At 40.1% G+C, this 18729-nt stretch overlaps 1 protein-coding gene across 1 annotated transcript in view; it reads left to right on the top strand.

Moving 5' to 3' along the window:
• KIF23 (kinesin family member 23) overlaps positions 1 to 17519 on the top strand; it is a 19632-nt gene extending 2113 nt beyond the window's left edge. Inside the window, exons 2-22 of the mRNA XM_009280472.1 lie at positions 16 to 144; positions 1588 to 1693; positions 2407 to 2543; positions 3224 to 3333; positions 3935 to 4105; positions 5068 to 5109; positions 5547 to 5659; positions 5807 to 5928; positions 6502 to 6604; positions 6941 to 7020; positions 7110 to 7229; positions 7756 to 7915; positions 8469 to 8636; positions 8874 to 9031; positions 9412 to 9585; positions 10297 to 10476; positions 13099 to 13329; positions 14376 to 14458; positions 14738 to 14816; positions 14935 to 15005; positions 16721 to 17519. Of these exons, the coding sequence (XP_009278747.1) occupies positions 16 to 144; positions 1588 to 1693; positions 2407 to 2543; positions 3224 to 3333; positions 3935 to 4105; positions 5068 to 5109; positions 5547 to 5659; positions 5807 to 5928; positions 6502 to 6604; positions 6941 to 7020; positions 7110 to 7229; positions 7756 to 7915; positions 8469 to 8636; positions 8874 to 9031; positions 9412 to 9585; positions 10297 to 10476; positions 13099 to 13329; positions 14376 to 14458; positions 14738 to 14816; positions 14935 to 15005; positions 16721 to 16736 (2553 nt within the window). The 3' untranslated portion in view covers positions 16737 to 17519. The remainder of the gene's footprint in view (positions 1 to 15; positions 145 to 1587; positions 1694 to 2406; positions 2544 to 3223; positions 3334 to 3934; positions 4106 to 5067; positions 5110 to 5546; positions 5660 to 5806; positions 5929 to 6501; positions 6605 to 6940; positions 7021 to 7109; positions 7230 to 7755; positions 7916 to 8468; positions 8637 to 8873; positions 9032 to 9411; positions 9586 to 10296; positions 10477 to 13098; positions 13330 to 14375; positions 14459 to 14737; positions 14817 to 14934; positions 15006 to 16720) is intronic.
• Positions 17520 to 18729: the final 1210 nt, after the last annotated feature.

Here is an 18729-nt window from a genome sequence, read left to right as displayed (position 1 = left end):
CCCCCCTTCCCCCAGGTGTACTGCAGGGTGCGGCCGCTCAGCCGGCCGGACCAGGAGTGCTGCATCGAGGTGATCAACGAGACCACGGTGCAGATCCACCCGCCCGACGGATACAGGATATTCCGCAACGGGGAGTACCGGGAGGTAACGGCGCCTGGGGGGCGGCGGGGAAACCCGTGCGTGTGCCCTCCGCCTTGGAGCCGTGCTCGGCTGAAGGGGCTGCCTTCCAGCCCGGCGCTGGGGATCGAGGCCCTTCTCCCTGCTGCCGATGTTTTCCGTCGGCTTGCGGTGTCTCTCGCAAGGTGCAAATCAGCCGTTTGCGCTTTTAGAAAAGCGAATTTTCAAAACCAGAAAACCGTCTAGAGCAAAGATGCACCCTTAGCCATCAAATATATCCTCCATATAGGAAAAGGCTTCTGCGGGGTGGAGGAGGAGGGTAAAAGGAACAAAAGCAAAGCTGGCAAATATTTAGACTGCTTGAAGGACTTTTTCGTGTAGGACTAATTGAAAGAAACCAGCTCTAAGCTAAACCAGTCACAAATGAATTAATGGTTGCTTTATCCCAAACTTAAGTTGGGTAAAAAAGCCCCAATGTTTCCCTATTTATATAATGTGTATGTGGGGAAAGCTGTAGGTTACGTATACAAAGTGGTGAAATGTCATGAAGTGTAGAAAAGTAGGCAGCAGGTCACAAAGCAGTTCATATTGTTACTTGATCAATACAAACGTTTCCTAGAACAGGAGAGTTTAGGTCATGCGTACAGAATGAGGAGCCGGAGTACTGTAGCACTGAACATGGTTTGGTAGTGAAACAGTTAACGGCAGGTTCCCAACACACTGCTGTAACTCTAAATAAGACAAGGTCATAGTGTTTCTAAGAAAAAAAACAAAAAGAATGCCAGTTGGCATGTAGAATACTTTGTTTCCAATTTTGGTATGGGAAATTCTTATAGGAAGTACATAAAGTGATCTTCAAAGGCTTAAATAAAATAGGCAAAGATTAATTAAAAGTTTGGTAAACAAACCTTTGTGCAAAAACTTACAATTCAAATGTTTATATAAGCAGGTGTTTTGATTGAAAAGTGACCAGATTAATCAAAAAAAAAAAGTGTATTGAAAACCTATGACTGGAAACTGAGGCTAGACTGGAAAAAGACACAGGCTTAAAACAAAATGATCAAATGCTGGAGCAACTCAACTTTGGCTGTTGCGGGTGTTCCTTTGCTCAGTGCTTGCGCAGATGATGGTTGGAGCTCAAACAGAAATTTGAGCTTGAAGCTGTGAATTGTGAGATTCTCTAGCTGCTGGGAGGTCAGGCTTTGCGATCGTTCTGGTTACTTCTGGACTTAAGCTCTGTGAAAATGAGACAGTGGCTGTTCTTCATTATGCACATCTTATTATCAGAATAGTTACACTGGAGCAACTGCTTGTGTTCAAACACTGGTATAATCTTAAAGTAGAATCTTTATCATTCTGGTAAGCTGATGGAAGGTGGTTCTAAGGTATGAAGCAATGAAGCTTTTTGAAGCAATGGACTTCTGGACATGGAAACTTAAGGTTTAGGACGGTGTATCTTCTTTTCTTCAGACGCAGTATTCATTTAAAGAGGTGTTTGGCACCCTTGTTGTTCAGAAGGAACTCTTTGACGTGGTGGCTAAACCTCTAGTGGAAGATCTCATTCGTGGGAAAAATGGTAAGTGAGTACTTGTTCTCTACCACTTTTCTGTATGTCTACCATGCAGGTTTTTTTATATTGCTATGGTTTCATGTGTCTTAAGGTTTCTTAGCTTGTCTAGGTAAAAACACGTATACCCTGTTTGCAATGAGAATAGCTCCCCTGAACAACATCCTTGGAAGCTCTTGCCTTTCATTAGTTCTAAACCTATTTACCTTTGTTATGACGTGCGTGTTACTTGTGTCAAGGTCTAATCTTTTTGTACACCATTAACTGGAGAAAAGCTTTTTTTTTTTCTGCAGAAAGGGATGGCTTATCCACCTAAAGAATGACTACAGAAATAAATCAATTTGTAGGGCTTGATCTCCTGGGCATGCTTTGATATCACAGTGTTGGTTCTTGAACTATCTGGCTTATGTCAGACTCCTCACTAACAGTCATAACAAATCAGCCCTCGACACCTGGGACTTAGTGGCTTCCTTCCGTTTTGGCTTCCAAATGCACTCTCCCCAGAGAGGATGATAGGTACTGTCAGTTGTAGCTGAAGTGGCTTTCAATGAGAGATGCAAACACTCGTGATGACGGTGGCTTTTGATGGGCTGGAATAGTTCACTGTTATTGGAGTCCTTGCTTTTTCCAAATACATTTGACCCAAGAAAGACAGAGCATGTGATTATAACTGAGCTTTTTTTTGAGACAGCATGATTCTGTAACTTTGCTGTCCCTCCTAGGTCTCCTTTTTACATATGGTGTGACAGGCAGCGGGAAAACACACACCATGACAGGCTCTCCTGGTGATGGAGGACTTCTCCCACGGTGTTTGGATATGATCTTCAACAGCATAGGACCATTCCAGGCCAAGCGATTTGTGAGTAGTTTTGCGCTGAATTCTCCGTGCTGTTGCTTGTAACAGCCTAAAAACACTAGGGAAAAAAGGGTTCTGTTCAAAGTGTTTATCTCCTGTCTAGTCATGTGACTGGAACACTTTAAAAAGAAAACCAACTGAAAAGATCCCACCCCCTTGAGATTTGAAGAGCGGTGCCAAGGAGGCAGGCGTAGTAGCTAGGAGAGACATTTCATGAAGATGTATGGTCTGGCTATCCTTATAACTGTCGCTCATTCTTTAACTTTTTTAAAACAATCAAAAAGGAAAGAGGAAGCTTTCTGAGTTATGGAATGAAATCTAGCCACGAGATACAAAGGCCACAGGAAACCATATCTAAAATAACATAGGACATGATGTGAGGCTTTTCTTGTGGTCAAACATCTCTGGAGTTTTGGTATCTAAATATATTTGAAATAATACTGGAAGTCTTTTCTTTGGTGGCATGCTAGCTTGGGAGCTTTTATTGAAATACTGATGTCTTGGAAATACCTGTTTTCTGTCAGATCTACTTCGCGTTAGCCTGCAGATTGAGTGTTAGTGAAGGGCATGGTATTTGATGGTTGCCAGACAGCTTGATCAAATAATTTGTTTTGCTGGCCAACACTTTATGTTCTCTAGTGTTTGTCATTATATTGTCTAAACATGCTATACTCACTGCTCAGGTTTTTAAGCTTGACGACAAGAATGGTGTGGATGTTCAGTGTGAAGTAGATGCTCTATTGGAGCGCCAGAAAAGAGATGCCATGCCTGTTCCAAAAACTCCATCTGGCAAGTAAGTAACTGTTGCAACATGCAGAATGAATTTAGTTAACGTAAATGTTATTCTGAAATTGTGGTTTTAACTTACCTTGGTCTCTTTGTCCTTCCCTTGAAGAAAGGAAAGAAAAATATTAATGGAAAGCTAGTACATTTCATGTGGTTTGAGCAATTGCATAATTAAGTATTTAGATTAGAAGACTTGGAATCAGGTAACAGAAGTTTATTTTGTGTACCTGTTAACTCACGGGTAAAATCCTGTGACTTCACCAAGTAGGAATACTGTGAAGTTGAACTTGGGGATACTCTGCAAAATAGTGAGATTGCTGAATGAATGGAGGATAGAAATGTTGACTATCTGGGAATTTTGCAAGGCATTTCTCACTGCAGCCGAGTACAGCAGTGTCAGATGAAAGTTTATCTATTTAAACTTTTCAGAGTGCTTTTTTTAATCTAGTGTGACTGGATGTGTTGTCATTAGTTGCTAGTGTGAGCACTTACATGCTCGAATTATGCTATCTGTCAGTAGACTTGCTTTTTAATTGTGTAGTCACTGTCTGACATGTTAGCTGGCTGTGGATGCTCCACTACAATCACTTATTGCGTGTGTTCAACAGGCGACAAATAGATCCAGAATTTGCTGATATGATTAATGTGCAAGATCACTGCAAAGTGGAAGAAGTTGATGAAGATAATGTCTACAGTGTCTTTGTCTCCTATATTGAGATCTACAACAACTACATATATGACCTCTTGGAGGAAGCTCCCTTTGATCCCATAAAACCAAAGTTAGTTTTATGAATACCGTTACTCCTACTTCAGTTATGCTTTTGTGGGAACTGCAGTATGTCTTTGTGGCTGTAGTCTTGGCAAGTCTGGCTCAATTCATGGGAATCACTTCTGAAATCACGTGGAAAAGGGGATGCCCAGGGAGTCCAGACAATAGTATTTAAGGGTGCCAAGTACCGATGGCACACATTGTTCTGTTGCTGCTAAGAATTAGTGCTCCCTTCCTTGTTATAATGGGAGATTAATAAGCAAATATTTAATTTGTTAGGCAGTGTGTTGTATCCCACTGACATTCTAAGTCTATTCATGCTATTCTGCGAGCACTATTCCTAGCAGGTGACTGTAACTTGAAGAGTAAGCCGTTCCAGAGCTGACAGTTTTCTCCTGGAAACAGTGTATTGGGCGAAAGTTGCTATTTTGTTGTTGCTTTACCATTAATGCAAGTTTGCGTATTATTTCACTTATGTCAGTAATTTCCATAAAGACAGCAATGAATTGTCTCATAAATGAAATTCTGGGTATTTTTTGGAAAGGTGTGTACTTGGCTGATGTCTAAAATCAGTAAATCTTGAGACTGTCAAAAAAACAGTCTGCAAATTAAACTTTTAATATATTTTAAAAATTCAAAATCCATTGAAGAAAACCCTACGCGTATCCATTGGTACAAGTGTTAATTAAAGAATTGGCTGATTTATGAAGACTAATCAGAGCAAAACAAGCCATTGCTCTGAAACATCAAGAGCTGTCTCCAGGGTACTGATTTGAAATGAGTTTCAATGCCTGTGACTGCTTTTTAAAGAAGAATAAAATTATTGGTTTAGTATTATGCCTATGTCCAAAACTCAGCCTATGAAGAATCTTGGATTATTTCTATTTATGGGAGCTACAGTGTATTATATATAAAAAGACTTTAGGCACAAGCTGAATGACTTAATATTTTTTAACCCTGTTTTTTTGGTAGGTGGAACAATTGCAACACTCCTGTGCGAAATGGTGACTTTATGTATGTGCATAAGCATATTATTCCAAATATTGAAAAGTGAAATTTTCTTTTAGTAGAAGCAGAAAATGAACTCAGACTGACTCCCTATCTCTTCTTGCTTTACTAGCGAATATAGAACGCTGTTGAAGCCATCTTGCTTCTGTATGCATGTAGAAAAACAATAGCTGCCATCCAAAACCATGATTTCCAGTAAGAACTGCAATTAAACGTAGCTTCTAAGTTAAAGCAGTAGCTGAAGTGTAACTAATCTTGGCTGGATGTGTGTCCATGTACTTGTACTTCCTCTTCCATCTGCTGTATGGATAGTTGACATATTCAGTCTGAATTTTGTACTTAAACAAAAGAAAATTTGCATGACACAATGTATTGTTGTACGGAAAACTCCACTCAATTTTAGTGGGTTTTTTTGTTTGTTTTATTTCCTCCCTGCCCTGAAGACCTCCACAATCCAAAATACTTCGTGAGGACCAGAATCACAACATGTATGTCACAGGATGCACAGAAGTAGAGGTGAAATCTACAGAAGAAGCTTTTGAAGTGTTTTGGAGAGGTAAATCTTAGACTATAACTTCTTAAATTCAGTACAGATGTGTAATCCTTTACACTATCATGCTGAAAACAGAATTGGCTTTGCCGGGTGGCAAGTCTGTTAAATAAAACAGGTTTTTGGAGGGATTCTTTTTGTTCTTCTAAACAGGTCAAAAGAAGAGGCGTATTGCAAACACGCAGCTGAATCGAGAATCTAGTCGCTCTCACAGTGTTTTTATTATAAAGTTGGCTCAGGCCCCCCTGGATGCAGATGGAGATAATGTGCTACAGGTGAATTCCGGGGCAGGCTATTAAAGGAGAACTGCGTGTGTGCACATGTATGCGTAGGTTAGAAAAGGTGGTGAACCTTGCAGCATGGCCTACTGAAACAGTTACCGTGTCTCAAACATACACATCTTGCTCGTTAGCAATTTCATTTTGAAGAAAATCAAAATTATTTACTTTCTAGTCTTTGACAGAATTAGTCTCCTTTTTGTAGTGAAAGTAGAGCATTATGGAGTGTGAAGCCGCCTATTCCTTTGTTCTTTACTTCTGCTTTTGAGCAAAATGTTAAGAATCTAAAACTTGGAGGATTTGAATGAGCGCAGTTATATCTATCTTGTGGCCCAAGACAGAAGGGATCTGCTAAACTTATTCACAAAAAAAAGCTAGTGGTGCACAGCTTCTTGCATTAAGGGCTATAATAACACCCTCAGACTTTATTTAAAGGTGCAACACACATTCTTTTTAAGTGTGCATGCTGGTTTAGCTTTGGGGGGGTGGGGTGTTTGTGTCATCGTCCTCCCCCATTAGAAGGAATATAGAGCTAATCATTAGCCTAACATAATTTGTTTTCTGTAATAGGAGAAAGAGCAGATCACTTTAAGCCAGCTGTCTTTAGTTGATCTGGCTGGAAGTGAGAGAACTAATAGAACAAAAGCTGAAGGGAACAGGTTGCGAGAAGCAGGTATGTATCACCTTTAGACAGCCTCGTGATTTTATGTGCTAATATATGCTCATGTTAGTCTTGTCTCCTAGTAGAGAAATCATAGGAAGAATTGAAGTGTTCTGTTATGATGTTCAGTTGTCTGATTTGATGACCTTAAATCCTCCAGTTTGGAAACCAGAAGTTTTTAGCAGCATGTACTCTGATACTTCAGTTAATTAGAGCAGTTACCTGTGACAAATATAACTTAAGTCCAGGCAACTTATTCTTAAGTTAACTGCTAAATAATTTGAGAACATGATCCAAATGGCTGCTTACAGAGTTTTTTGTCCTTTTTTGTTTGTTTGTTTTTTTAAGGTAATATTAATCAGTCACTAATGACATTAAGAACATGTATTGAAGTTCTACGGGAAAACCAGATGTATGGAACAAATAAGGTATGCAAACCATTATCTAATTATCTTTGATTTGATGAAGATCTGGTGTAATGAAAGCTTACTAGATCTTTCATGTACTTTATTTTAAGATGGTCCCGTACAGAGATTCCAAACTGACTCATCTCTTCAAGAACTATTTTGATGGTGAAGGAAAAGTGCGTATGATTGTCTGCGTTAATCCTAAAGCTGAGGACTACGAGGAAAGCTTGGTAACTTCCTTGCAGATCTTACCTCATTCCCTCCTACTTTTTTTCATGTTTGTCACTGAATGACTGTATTTGTTTAGTAGGTGATGGGAATGATTTTTTTGTTGCTTGGACACTAGTGATCAAATATAATACTATAAGGCAACTGTGCTCTCCAAGTCTTATTTTTCCTCTTAAAAATGACAGCTGCTACTTGCTTGTAAAATAGGAAAAGTTCCTCTTATTTACGGAAGTCCAAATACTCCGCTGTATTTAGGTGCTTAATTGTACTATGCCAGTACTGGCAAAAACTTGAGCTGTCTGTACAGTCGGTTTCATGGTTCCTTGGGGGCTGAGGTCGGGGAGGTGTTACTAGGAAGGTTTCTGGATGCTTTGCTTCAGAATCGCAAGCTATCTAGCTGGGAACTACTTGAGATTATAGCGTGATAATGTCTCCTCTAATGCTTTTATTGACCTAAGGTATCACTTTCAAACTTACATTGGATTGCTTCTGGCTAGTTTTGTTAAGCTTGCTTTTGTTCTTTTGTAGCAAGTCATGCGCTTTGCAGAAATGACCCAGGAAGTTGAAGTTGCAAGACCTGTTGATAGACCGCTCTGTGGCTTAACACCAGGACGGCGCTTTAGGAATCAAGCCTTCAGAGAGGAACTCTCACGGAAATTGGAGATGCGGGGTGGCCCAATAAATGGAGGTAAATACTAGAATGCGAGGTGATTACAGCACAGTTGTTTTTCTGTTAGGAGTTGAAGATTATTTTAAAACAAATAATTTGAGCCTTGAAAGTGCAAAAGGAACTTCACTTAACTGTTATTGCAGAGAAGGCTCACAACTAGGTACTGCTCTTTTCACACTGCAGTGCTACTTGTAGTATAAACGCAGTTACTGTGTAAGTCTCAAAGTAATTTTTTGTTATTGGTGATGGGTTGAATTCGTGGTCCCGTTATTGCAGCTCCTGAAAGGCAATTGTGCTGAGGATGATACTTTGATGTTTTTGTATGCTTAGGGCCTACTTTAGAAATCAAGAGTTGCCTGGAGGTATTATAAAGCAATGAATTAAGAATGTCACGTTTAATCTTTTCTCAACACTGTCATGTCTTCTGAAGACTTCTAGTTCTCATTAATTATTCTAAGTTCTGTCTGCTTCATGATACTGTGGAATGAGTGATCTGTGGCTGTGCATTGTCAAACGGAATTTTTCTGTTCTGTAGCTTGCTGACAGACTTTCTTGGCTTTAAATCTTACAGAAACAGAAGAGCAATCTGTTTCAGAAATGTTTTTGCAGAACTTTCCTCCATTGCCTTCATGTGAGCTATTGGATGTTAATGATGATCAAACACTTCCAAAGCTTATTGAAGTCCTGGAAAAACGCCATAAACTACGACAAATGTTGTCAGAGGAGTTTGCCAAAAATGGTAAGAATTTGAACATCGGTGTGGAGCTAGATTTTTTTTTTTGGTGCCCTTATTACTACTCAAGGGGTCTCTTCGGTACCAACAGGAAATAAGTATCTTGTCTAGATCGATCATTTAAAAAACCTTTATTGAGGTAATGAAATAGCTGGTAGTGTTAAATTGGTAGGAGAAAAACAGAATTGCTTTTAATATTGTGGAGATACAGCGAGAAGATAAAATATATTGATTCTCTTGCAGTGCTTGCATTTAAAACAATGCTGCAAGAATTTGACTCCAGTGTTGTATCCAAGGAAAACTATATTCAAGGAAAACTGTCCGAAAAAGAGAAAACAATAGCAGGACAGAAAATGGAGCTAGAACGCCTGGAGAAGAAAATTAAAACTTTGGAATACAAGGTCAGTCTTTCATTGGCTAAGGCTAAGCACAAAATGCGTTTTCTGTGTACCATTTGGCAAGCTTCTTGACATCAGAAGCTGCTTGCAAGATGGGTATTAGAAACAAGATTAAGTGTTTTGTGGGGAACTTTACTGAACACTTTTAGCTTTTTAGCTTTCTTATGAGGTGAGGCTTTTCTTAATACATTAAGATGGGCAACTTATAAGAAAGTTGTAAAAATCTCTGAAACTTTTTGGATTGTGGACTGTTTATCTGGATATATTTGTACAACAGCTAATGTGTTCTAGTATATGTTAACAGTCAAATATAACTAGCAATTCTGGGCTTAGATGGCTGTGCTTCTAAGAAGTGTAGCCAAGTCCTTCCTCTCTTCCTCCAGATTGAGATTTTAGAGAAAACTGCGACAATTTATGAAGAAGACAAGCGTAATCTTCAGCAAGAATTAGAAAGTAAGAGCCAGAAGTTGCAACGTCAGGCTTCTGACAAGCGTAGGTTGGAGGCACGATTGCAAGGCATGGTGACAGAAACAACCATGAAATGGGAGAAGGAGTGTGTAAGTACACTACCGTATCTATTAGAAATGTGTAATGGAGCAATGTTGGGGGGAGCTGGACAGCTTGCTTTTGTGGTTTTTTTTATATAGTAGTAGCATTAAGAATGGAGATGTGTTTGGCTTTTAATTATGGACTTGAACAGACATTTTCAACTTAACTTTTATAAATGTAGTATGATACAATAAATTCCTCAAGGACTTTTGATGCAGCTAGAGCAGCTCTCAAGCACTGTGTCACTTCATTTCAATATCTAGAATTTGTTCTTTTGGGTTTGTGGCACTCTAACTAAGGAGTGATTCTCTTGTTCTGTCGGTTGTCAGTAGAAGCCTAATGTCAGGGTTTCCCCTTTTTCCTCATGTAAACTTGCTCAGATATGCACTTGACAAGCAATGAGGAAAGGAAATCTGAGGGATTAATTTTCACTGCTGCAGGACTGTTTACTACTTCAGGACCATTGATAGAACTATAGTTAGACATGCTCCCAGTTGTCATAATTTAGGAAGCAAAATTATTATGGCATTAAACGTGGTACTGTTTTATAATCTGGAAAGTCTTTCTTTAGCTTGATACGTCGTTATTTCCAATGGCTTGTATCTCAGTGGGGAAGAACTTCATTCCATGTGGAATATGCAATTCACTTCAAACTTTCAGCACGTTTACTTGTGCTTTCGTGTAAGATACTTCATGCTTTTCCTCACTTGTCTTTGTAGGAGCGTCGTGTAGCGGCAAAGCAGCTGGAAATGCAGAACAAACTTTGGGTCAAAGATGAAAAACTGAAGCAACTGAAGGCCATTGTCACTGAACCAAAAAATGAAAAGCCAGAGAGGCCTTCGCGTGAGAGAGACAGAGAGAAGCCTGTTCAGAGATCAGTGTCTCCTTCACCAGTACCTGTAAGTTGCCTTTAAAACACTTCTTGAGATAGGGAAAAGCATATTTATAAGAACGAACTGAAGCGCAGGCCAATTCTCTTTAGTGGCTAGAAAATAGTTCCCAAGCACAGAAATTTGGATAACTTAAACTCGCTTTGAATTCTTTGTCTCCTGTTGTATTCATCAGTTCTCTTTATTTGTGCTCCTACCTTCTAATGCTACTAGTATTGGAAGAATACCTGATTCTTAATGCTGTCACTGCAACACAATACCTATCCAAAACCATAAGCTTGAATAACTGACAGCATGCAGAGTGACAATTCAGTATTCATTGTTTTATTGCCTTGTAAGTTGACAGTTCCGTATGTTCACTAACTTCTTTCCCATTTTCTCTAGCCTTCTAGTAACTTTATTACTCAGGTCCCTAACAGCCAGCAGCTCGTGAGCAACCCGCAGGTGCACAGACGTTCTAATTCTTGTAGCAGCATTTCTGTGGCATCCTGTGTTATGGAATGGGAGCAGAAAACCCCTTCGCACAAGCATACCAGTGGCACTTCTAATGCAAGGAGTAGACAACAAGAACCAGAACAAAGTAGAGACTGTAACACCTCAGACAGAAGGCGAGGGATGTGCTGGACTGGAGTCATTGAGGTTCCCAGGCGTAGAGATGAGCTAGAAATAGAAGAGGATCAATGCTGCAGGGTTAGTGCTGCTCCTGTCAAAAGCTAAACATGGTGTTGCTTAGTCTGGCTCAAAAGCTCATTACAACCGCTCTCTTACCTTGAGCACACCTAACACAGATTGGAGTTTTCCCCTAAATGTATTTCTCATAGAACAGTACTGTTTCCGAGTCGAGTCTCACTACTCGTTCTATTTGACTTCTTAACTTGATGTTTAAAAGCAGCATGTGTGTTTCTTGCTATTCCGTAGATAGCTCTCGTAAGGAACTCCTAACTAGCTAGACCTTTTCTCTAGCTGTGAATGTCCTTGTGTTTTAATTTGTCTGTCTCCTCAAATCTACCTTATAGCCTGCAATTTACCATAGTCTGTTTGGGCAGCTTAAAAGGTGGTCTTATGAGCCATATCTGCAAATGTCTACTGGAAATAGTGCTTGGACAAACATCTCACTTGTGTGACTGTTAACTTTAACTCTCTTAGAATAGTCTTCCCTTATTTTCACATCTGCGTTAAAACTGGGGGCTTTGCTTACAGGTGGGAGACTTTTTTTCTCATTAAACTGATGCATGCAAATGTTTGTATCGGTGGTGTCTATCACGTTATAGCACTGTCGCAGTGGCTCAGGTAAATCAAAGAGAATTGTACAACCCCAGCCTCTTGAGAGAGCTTCTCGAGAGGAGGAAAGTTTATCGTGGTATGATTCCTTTTCGATAGTGTTCTCAATTTCTGTTACTTGCTAGCTCTTTGAAGTCAGGGACATGCTCTTAAGCAAATGCTATTCCAATTAAGTAAGACATGAACCACTGTCAGCAGAGTAAGGGATGTGGTCTCTGCTGCAGTAAAATGTGACCAGTAGTAGTGTACCCTCTTCTTGGAACATAACTTTGAAGGCACCTTGGCAGAATTGTTTCAAAAAAACATCACTTGCCTGCTAAAAGGGGGGGGGAAGTATTGAAACTTTCTTCTTTTTTTTATTTTAATGGCAGATTTTTGCTCAAAGCCACATTTCCCTTTATATGTTTAATTTTTTAAGAGCTGCTTTAGACTTGTAAGAGGTTTGTCTGTAAAGGGTACAGCCAATCTCATGTCTATTGGTCAAAGAAATCCTAATTAATGCTCATCACCTGAAAATACAGTGGATGCAACTTGCTTTCATAGGTTTGGGTTATGTAACCTCACCATGCTTCAGAGGTCTCTAAAATTAGTATGTAAATGGAACAGAGAGAGTCTGCAAATACTCTTTCAAAAGCCCATTCAAATATCTTGAAGGCACCCAGGTTTTTAAACAAATTTCCAGATTTTTTTTCTGATTTCCCTGAGCAACTGACAATAATGTTCATAAAATAAAAATATACGAACTTCAATCGCTTCTCATGGGTTTCCAACAGCTGAGTTCAGAAGCGATAGCACTAGGACAGGGGACGCTTCCTCTGCTCTGTTTACTCAGAAGTGTTATGAGGTCTTGCATCCTTTAGAGGTGTTGGAAATCCATACTCATTCTGCTTGCTTTGCTACCTCAAAGATACATTTTGATCCATGAATGTATCCATGGAAAACATAAATTTTTCTTTTCTGGTTGGTTAATATGTTCATAGCAATCCGTTTGATTTGGAAACTCAGGAGGAACATTATCAAACATAAAGGAAACTCGGGAGGAGTATTGCCAAACATAAAGATGTCCTCCTTGAGGAAACTTGACTAGGTATGGAATGCAACAGATTGGATAACTTAGCTAAAATTTACAAAAAATAGGAATTGGCACAGAAATAATCCATTAATAACTTTATGCAAGGCTCTTGGTAATGGTGCCTTTCAGGATGCACTCTGAAAGCACTTTAGGAACGAAGCTTTGATCTTCATACAAACACATCTTAACCAGACCTGCAAAGTTCACTTCTGCTAATGATATCCTCTGAGAGATTTACTGTGTGCTGATTTCTTCTGATTCTCTTCCACTCTAATCAGAATGCACCTCCAGTTCGTCTCAGACACAGACGGTCACGCTCAGCTGGGGAGAGATGGGTAGATCATAAGCCACCTTCTAATCTGCCCACTGAAACAGTCATGCAGCCGCATGTCCCTCATGCCATCACAGTAGCGGCTGCAAGTGAAAAGGCACTAGCTAAGTGTGACAAGTATATGCTGACGCACCAGGAGCTAGCCTCTGATGGGGAGATTGAAACAAAACTAATTAAGGTAAAGCAAACGCCTTCGTCATAAACTTGTGATAACCCTGTCAAAACCTATTTCTGGCAATGTATTTGTGCTACAGGCTTACTGGCTTGCGAAAGGGTACGTTTGACTCAATCTGCTAAGGGATTTGATTTGAAAGTTTTGTGCAGTTGGATTCAAGGGAGCTTTTAGAGTCTGAAAATAGTTTTCTTGAACTTTGTCATTACTTCATATAAACCATTACAAGCTTGGTTATCTCGGTCGCAGTTTTCCTTGAAAGTAATTAAGCTGTTTTTTCTCTAGTAAAATGCAATAATCCATTTGTAGTGAAAGTTTTTTAGACTTGTGGCTGCAGCTAATCTTGTGGAGTCAGTCTTGTTGGAGTGATGTTATTCGATTTCCACTAGCGGTATGAGTAAGCTTGCTGCAGTGATGGATGCTCGAATGCTCCAGGACATAATTTCTAGCAGTCAACTGACAAATTGGTGAGACAGCCTAGGCTTTGAACGCTTGCAATGTTTGTGTCCCAAAACACTGACTGTACTTACCTAAGGCAAATTGAGAGCTCTTTGTAACATGTAGCAAGAAGCTTTTGGTTCATTTTTCCTACAGTCACGGGCCTTCCAATATTGTCCTTTTTGAGTTTTAAAAAAAGCTCTTACTCCTGTAAGGTAACCTTGTAGGTTCCAGCGACGTTTTCAAAAGCAAAGTCTTGCATAGCTGACAACATACCTGTTTATGCTGTGGCATGGAACTATTGAAACTAAGCCTATGACATGATTTCTGTAGTATTACTTAGTCATCATTATCATACAGAAATCATTGTCATCGTAGTGACTGCTCCATGGGTATCTTGCATGATCATCAGGGTAGATGGTGTTCATTCTTTATTGTCCTGTGTATAATAAGAAAAGATAGATAATGGGGGAGAGTGTATATGTGCACGTATGCTTGCTGGCTACTGCAAGGAAATGACATTTGTAAGCACTTAAGTTTTCATGTGAAAACTGGCACTGTAGGCATCATACTGATCTAGTGACTGTACCTTGTTAACTGCTTTTGGTTTCCAGGGTGATGTTTTCAAAACCAGGGGTGGTGGACAGGCTGTGCAGTTCACAGAGATAGAGACTCTGAAGCAAGAATCTCCAACTGGGTGAGCTGTCTTAATTTTAGGTTCTGACACTGGTGATATGTAACTCCAATAGTAGCTGATTCTGGTCCAAATGATTGAACAAAACATTGTTGCATCTAACTTGAAATCATATAAATGTAACTCGGAGAGGCTTATAGACACTGTAGCTGCTTTCAAGGCTGGTCTGCTGCTGCGGGCAAAGTATTTATTTAGAAAGTATAGAACGTATTCTCTTGTGTATGAGAATCTGCCAAAATACATGATGCTTGTAACTTTTTTCCCCACATACTCCTCTTTCAGTCGAAAGCGGAGATCATCACCTTCCAATCCTGACCCACCTGAGGATGCAGACTCTGAATGGACTGATGTAGAAACCAGAGTAAGCCATAAACGAAGGAGGGGGACATCTCATGCTTGATCTGGATGAGAATTTGGGGTAATGCTGATAGCTGGGTGGGGGTTTAGCAATAGAGACTGATTTTTCTGTGTCTTCTCAGTGTTCCGTGGCAGTGGAGATGAGGGCAGGATCAGCTCTTGGACCTGGATATCAGCATCATGCTCAGCCCAAGTAAGCGCATCTCTCCTTTGTAGCTGGGGTATTGCATTCTCTTTCCTGATAACATTTAAAGTGAGATAACTTTTTTCTCCCTTGACCTTGCTGCCATCCCCGCTTCAGGCTGGGGGTGCATACCTCCTTAATACTGTAAGAGAAGCAGGTTTATTCCATGTGGGAAGTTGGTGGCAGGATAAATCTGTAGGAGACTCTAAGCAGAATTATGAACTTGTCTGCTGGGTAAAACTGGCATTCAGTGCAGTGAGCAGAATGTCAAGTTTGATCTTGTGCTATCTTGACTGTAAAAAGCTGGGAACTGGAGGATGCCTGGCAGGTCCAGAGTGGAATAGGGTTAGGGATGACAGTGACAAAGCTGTAAGCTGTATCCCTCTTCTGTCCCCCTAGCATTTATCAGATGCTGATGTAGTAAAGAATACTCATTTTTGTATCTTTGGATAAATTTAAATTAAACAAGGTTACAATTCAGTATGGCGTAGGGAGGAGGGAACTGAGGTGACCGTGGGATATACCTAATGGTATACTTGAACACAGCTAATATTCCAGCTGCTACCTGCTGTGTAATTGTCAAGGCACCTACTAAGGAAGCATGGGCTCTAGTCATGTTAGAAGAAACTTTCCTCTTTCAAATGCATAGATAACAGTCTGAATTCTTCATGGCTGTCTTCATTCTTTAAAACATAGCTAATATTCCAGCTGCTACCTGCTGTGTAATTGTCAAGGCACCTACTAAGGAAGCATGGGCTCTAGTCATGTTAGAAGAAACTTTCCTCTTTTTCAAATGCATAGATAACAGTCTGAATTCTTCATGGCTGTCTTATCATTCTTTAACGTGGTGGGACCAGTGGCGGTTGCACACATAAATGCAAGCTTACCAAGTCAGAAGTCCCAATTTCTAGCAAAAAGTCCAAATGATCCTGCAGTTTGCAAGGCTAGTGCCCAACACTTGAGCCCCACGTCTAGTAAAACACTTCACTGACAAAAGAAATGCTTCAGATAAGATAGTTTTGTTGAATTCTGTTCTGCAACACCTAGTTTAATATCCAGATTTGGCCTCTTGCAGATAGGTGCTGGCAGTGCTGTGGAAGTCACCTCTTCAGCTCAGGGGAAGAAAATGGGCAGTTTTGCAAGAAATGTTTACAGGCAGGAGAGAGGGCTGGAGCGGTAAAGAGGTTTCTACAAAGCCAAAATGAACTAAACTTGTTGCATTTGGAATGCAAAAAGTTTAGAACTATGGTGGAAGGGTATTTTGGAGGGTATCTGAAATCAGTAATCCCTCTTTCAGATAAGGTGACAAATATGTGCCTTTCATCCTGTTAGCATATACTTTATTACATCTCTTATTAGAAACTGGGACCTGCTCAAGGTGGCTACTGCTACTTGCAGCCTTGCTACAGCCCGGTAATATTGTAGTAAATCCTTTAGCTTGCCTGTGTGTTGAGTTGGAGCTTGTATTTATTTTAGCTTACTGAATACATTAAATGAAACTTTGTTTTACACTCATGGCTGTCTAAAAAAGAAAGCAAAATACAGGTGTTTCTTGACAAATAAGCTCTTTAGTTTTCTTGTGTTAATTGTTGCATTTCTTAGCATAGGAGGTACGTGAGACATGTATACTGCAGAATAGGTAAATAGGCTATTGACTACTGTTAAGGACAACTGCTGCTGTGTAAAATCTGAAAGTTGTTTGTCTTTTTTCTTTCCTTTTTTAGGCGAAGAAAGCCATGAACTTAACGTACTACTGCGTTGGAATCCTCTTGATTTTATCAGACTGATCTAATATCTGCTGCCAGTGATAAACTTGATAATAACTGCTTTGTTATCACTACAGGCTTATATTTTTATAATAGCCTGTGCTAGGCAATGGTTAAATGGGAGATACTTCTTGCGATCCCAAAGAAGCACATGTGTGGGTGCGTATATTTTCAATAGATGTAGGGGGGTTCTGCCATTGTGTCCTCTGGACTTCTGAAGAACACCTTCTGTCTCGTATGTATGAAGCCCTTGGTATGAAGCTGTATCTTTATAGACTAATGACACAAGGCTTTTGCCTTGCATATTTTTTTCAGCTTTTTCTTTTTATAGTGCAAAATAGTTCTATTCTGGTCACTATCCCTTCCTGTCAGGTCCTCTGTTTTGAAGAGGCATAAATGCTGCTATTTATTTAGATGCAGTAACGCACTTTAAGAGTGTTTCTATGCCATTTCATGTTTTGTTATAACTAGCAACAGCTTGGCAATATGGATTTCTTGGAAGAATTACCTTTGAATATTTAATATGCAAATCGGCTTGTGAAAACATTTCAATCTTCAAACCTTCATAGTAACGAAGCAAGAATACTGATATGATGAGTAATGGTAACTTGACATCAGACCTACTTTATTTTGTAGTGCAAGTAAATAATTTTTTACGTCTGTAGATATGGGGTAAAAGGGTAATTTGCTCTCATATATGGTGAGAACTTTATATGTGTGTCTCTGCAAACATGTTAAAATAAATACTTTTATTCAATGGCTCTTACAAACCACGTTCTTGTTACTTAGGGCTATGCTAAACTACAGAAACTAAAGTAAGCACCACAGCATCCTGACTGCGTCTTGCGCAAAGAGCTGTGAATGAATGCACCTTTTGGGAAACTTCTGAAGTTTAAACCAAGGAATCTGCTTGGATCCCAAGATATGTTTTGGACAACCTTATCTTCAGGTCTGCAAATTGCTTTCAAGGGCAGTTGGTTCCATTTTGAGTGAGTGACTGCCTCGTTAAAAGATGGTGAAGCTTTGAACTTTTTCCAGCATAAGTAAAAGCTTTTCTTACTAAGTAGTTTAAAAAACATTTTTTATAAAGCCTAGGGGATTTTTTTTAAATTTTTTTTTTACGGGAAAAAAGTGACCATCGTGAGTGCCTGTTTGTAGCTGGTATAAACAAATTTATTTTCAGGTGGTCCACAAAAAGGCTTATATTCTAAAGAAACACCATCTTTTCCACAGGTCTCGTAGGCCCACAGCTGGAGCAGAAAGCTGTACAGCAGCAGTAGTGGTTAGCGCTAACACTGTCCTCTGTGGTAGTCTTAGTGTTCACCTAGCGAAGAGCAGGCTTGATCACTTTTCACTCTGAGAAAGCATGAGGCAGAACATCATTATTATTCTATTATTCTATTGTCCTGAGCAGGCACTGCTGCTTAACAGTTTCAGAGGCTTTCTGCCTTGGCCTGGGAAACAAGAAGTCCTGGTTCAAAAAGCTACAAGCAGAGATAGATAGCTCTACCTTTGGTAAATGTGTGTTCAGGATGCTGGCTGAAGTACGGTTCTGCTTTTATTTGCTGTCTAATTGGTTAAGTGCAATGTCTTAGAATATAGCTAAGTAGTCATAAGTGGCAAACAGAAGAAAAACCAACGAGGGGAAAAAACAGCCTGAGGAAACGCATGGGTTGGTTTGAGAGGCTTCTGTGAACTTGAGCTCGACAGGCGAATCCCATGCTGCCTGGTGACGGAGCGGCGGGAAGCAGCACTGCTGTAGCTGCATGGTGAGCTAAAGCCACTAGGTGGTGTGAGATAACCGTCAGGGGCTGGTGGCTGGATCCCTCTCCCTCTGCCCTGCAGGGAGGTAGGCTTTGCCCTGGGCGTGGGGCAGGGAATTCCTCCTTCCCTGCGCTGCGAGTCTTGGGATACCCCTAACCTGTGCAGTGGGTTCCCCGCTGCCACCCATCTTCCTGCCTTTGCTG

This window comes from Aptenodytes forsteri, unplaced genomic scaffold (assembly GCF_000699145.1).
Source record: "Aptenodytes forsteri isolate BGI_AS27 unplaced genomic scaffold, ASM69914v1 Scaffold83, whole genome shotgun sequence".
In the NCBI taxonomy this organism is placed as follows: Eukaryota; Metazoa; Chordata; class Aves; order Sphenisciformes; family Spheniscidae; genus Aptenodytes; species Aptenodytes forsteri.
This window is presented reverse-complemented; position numbering and strand designations above follow the sequence as displayed.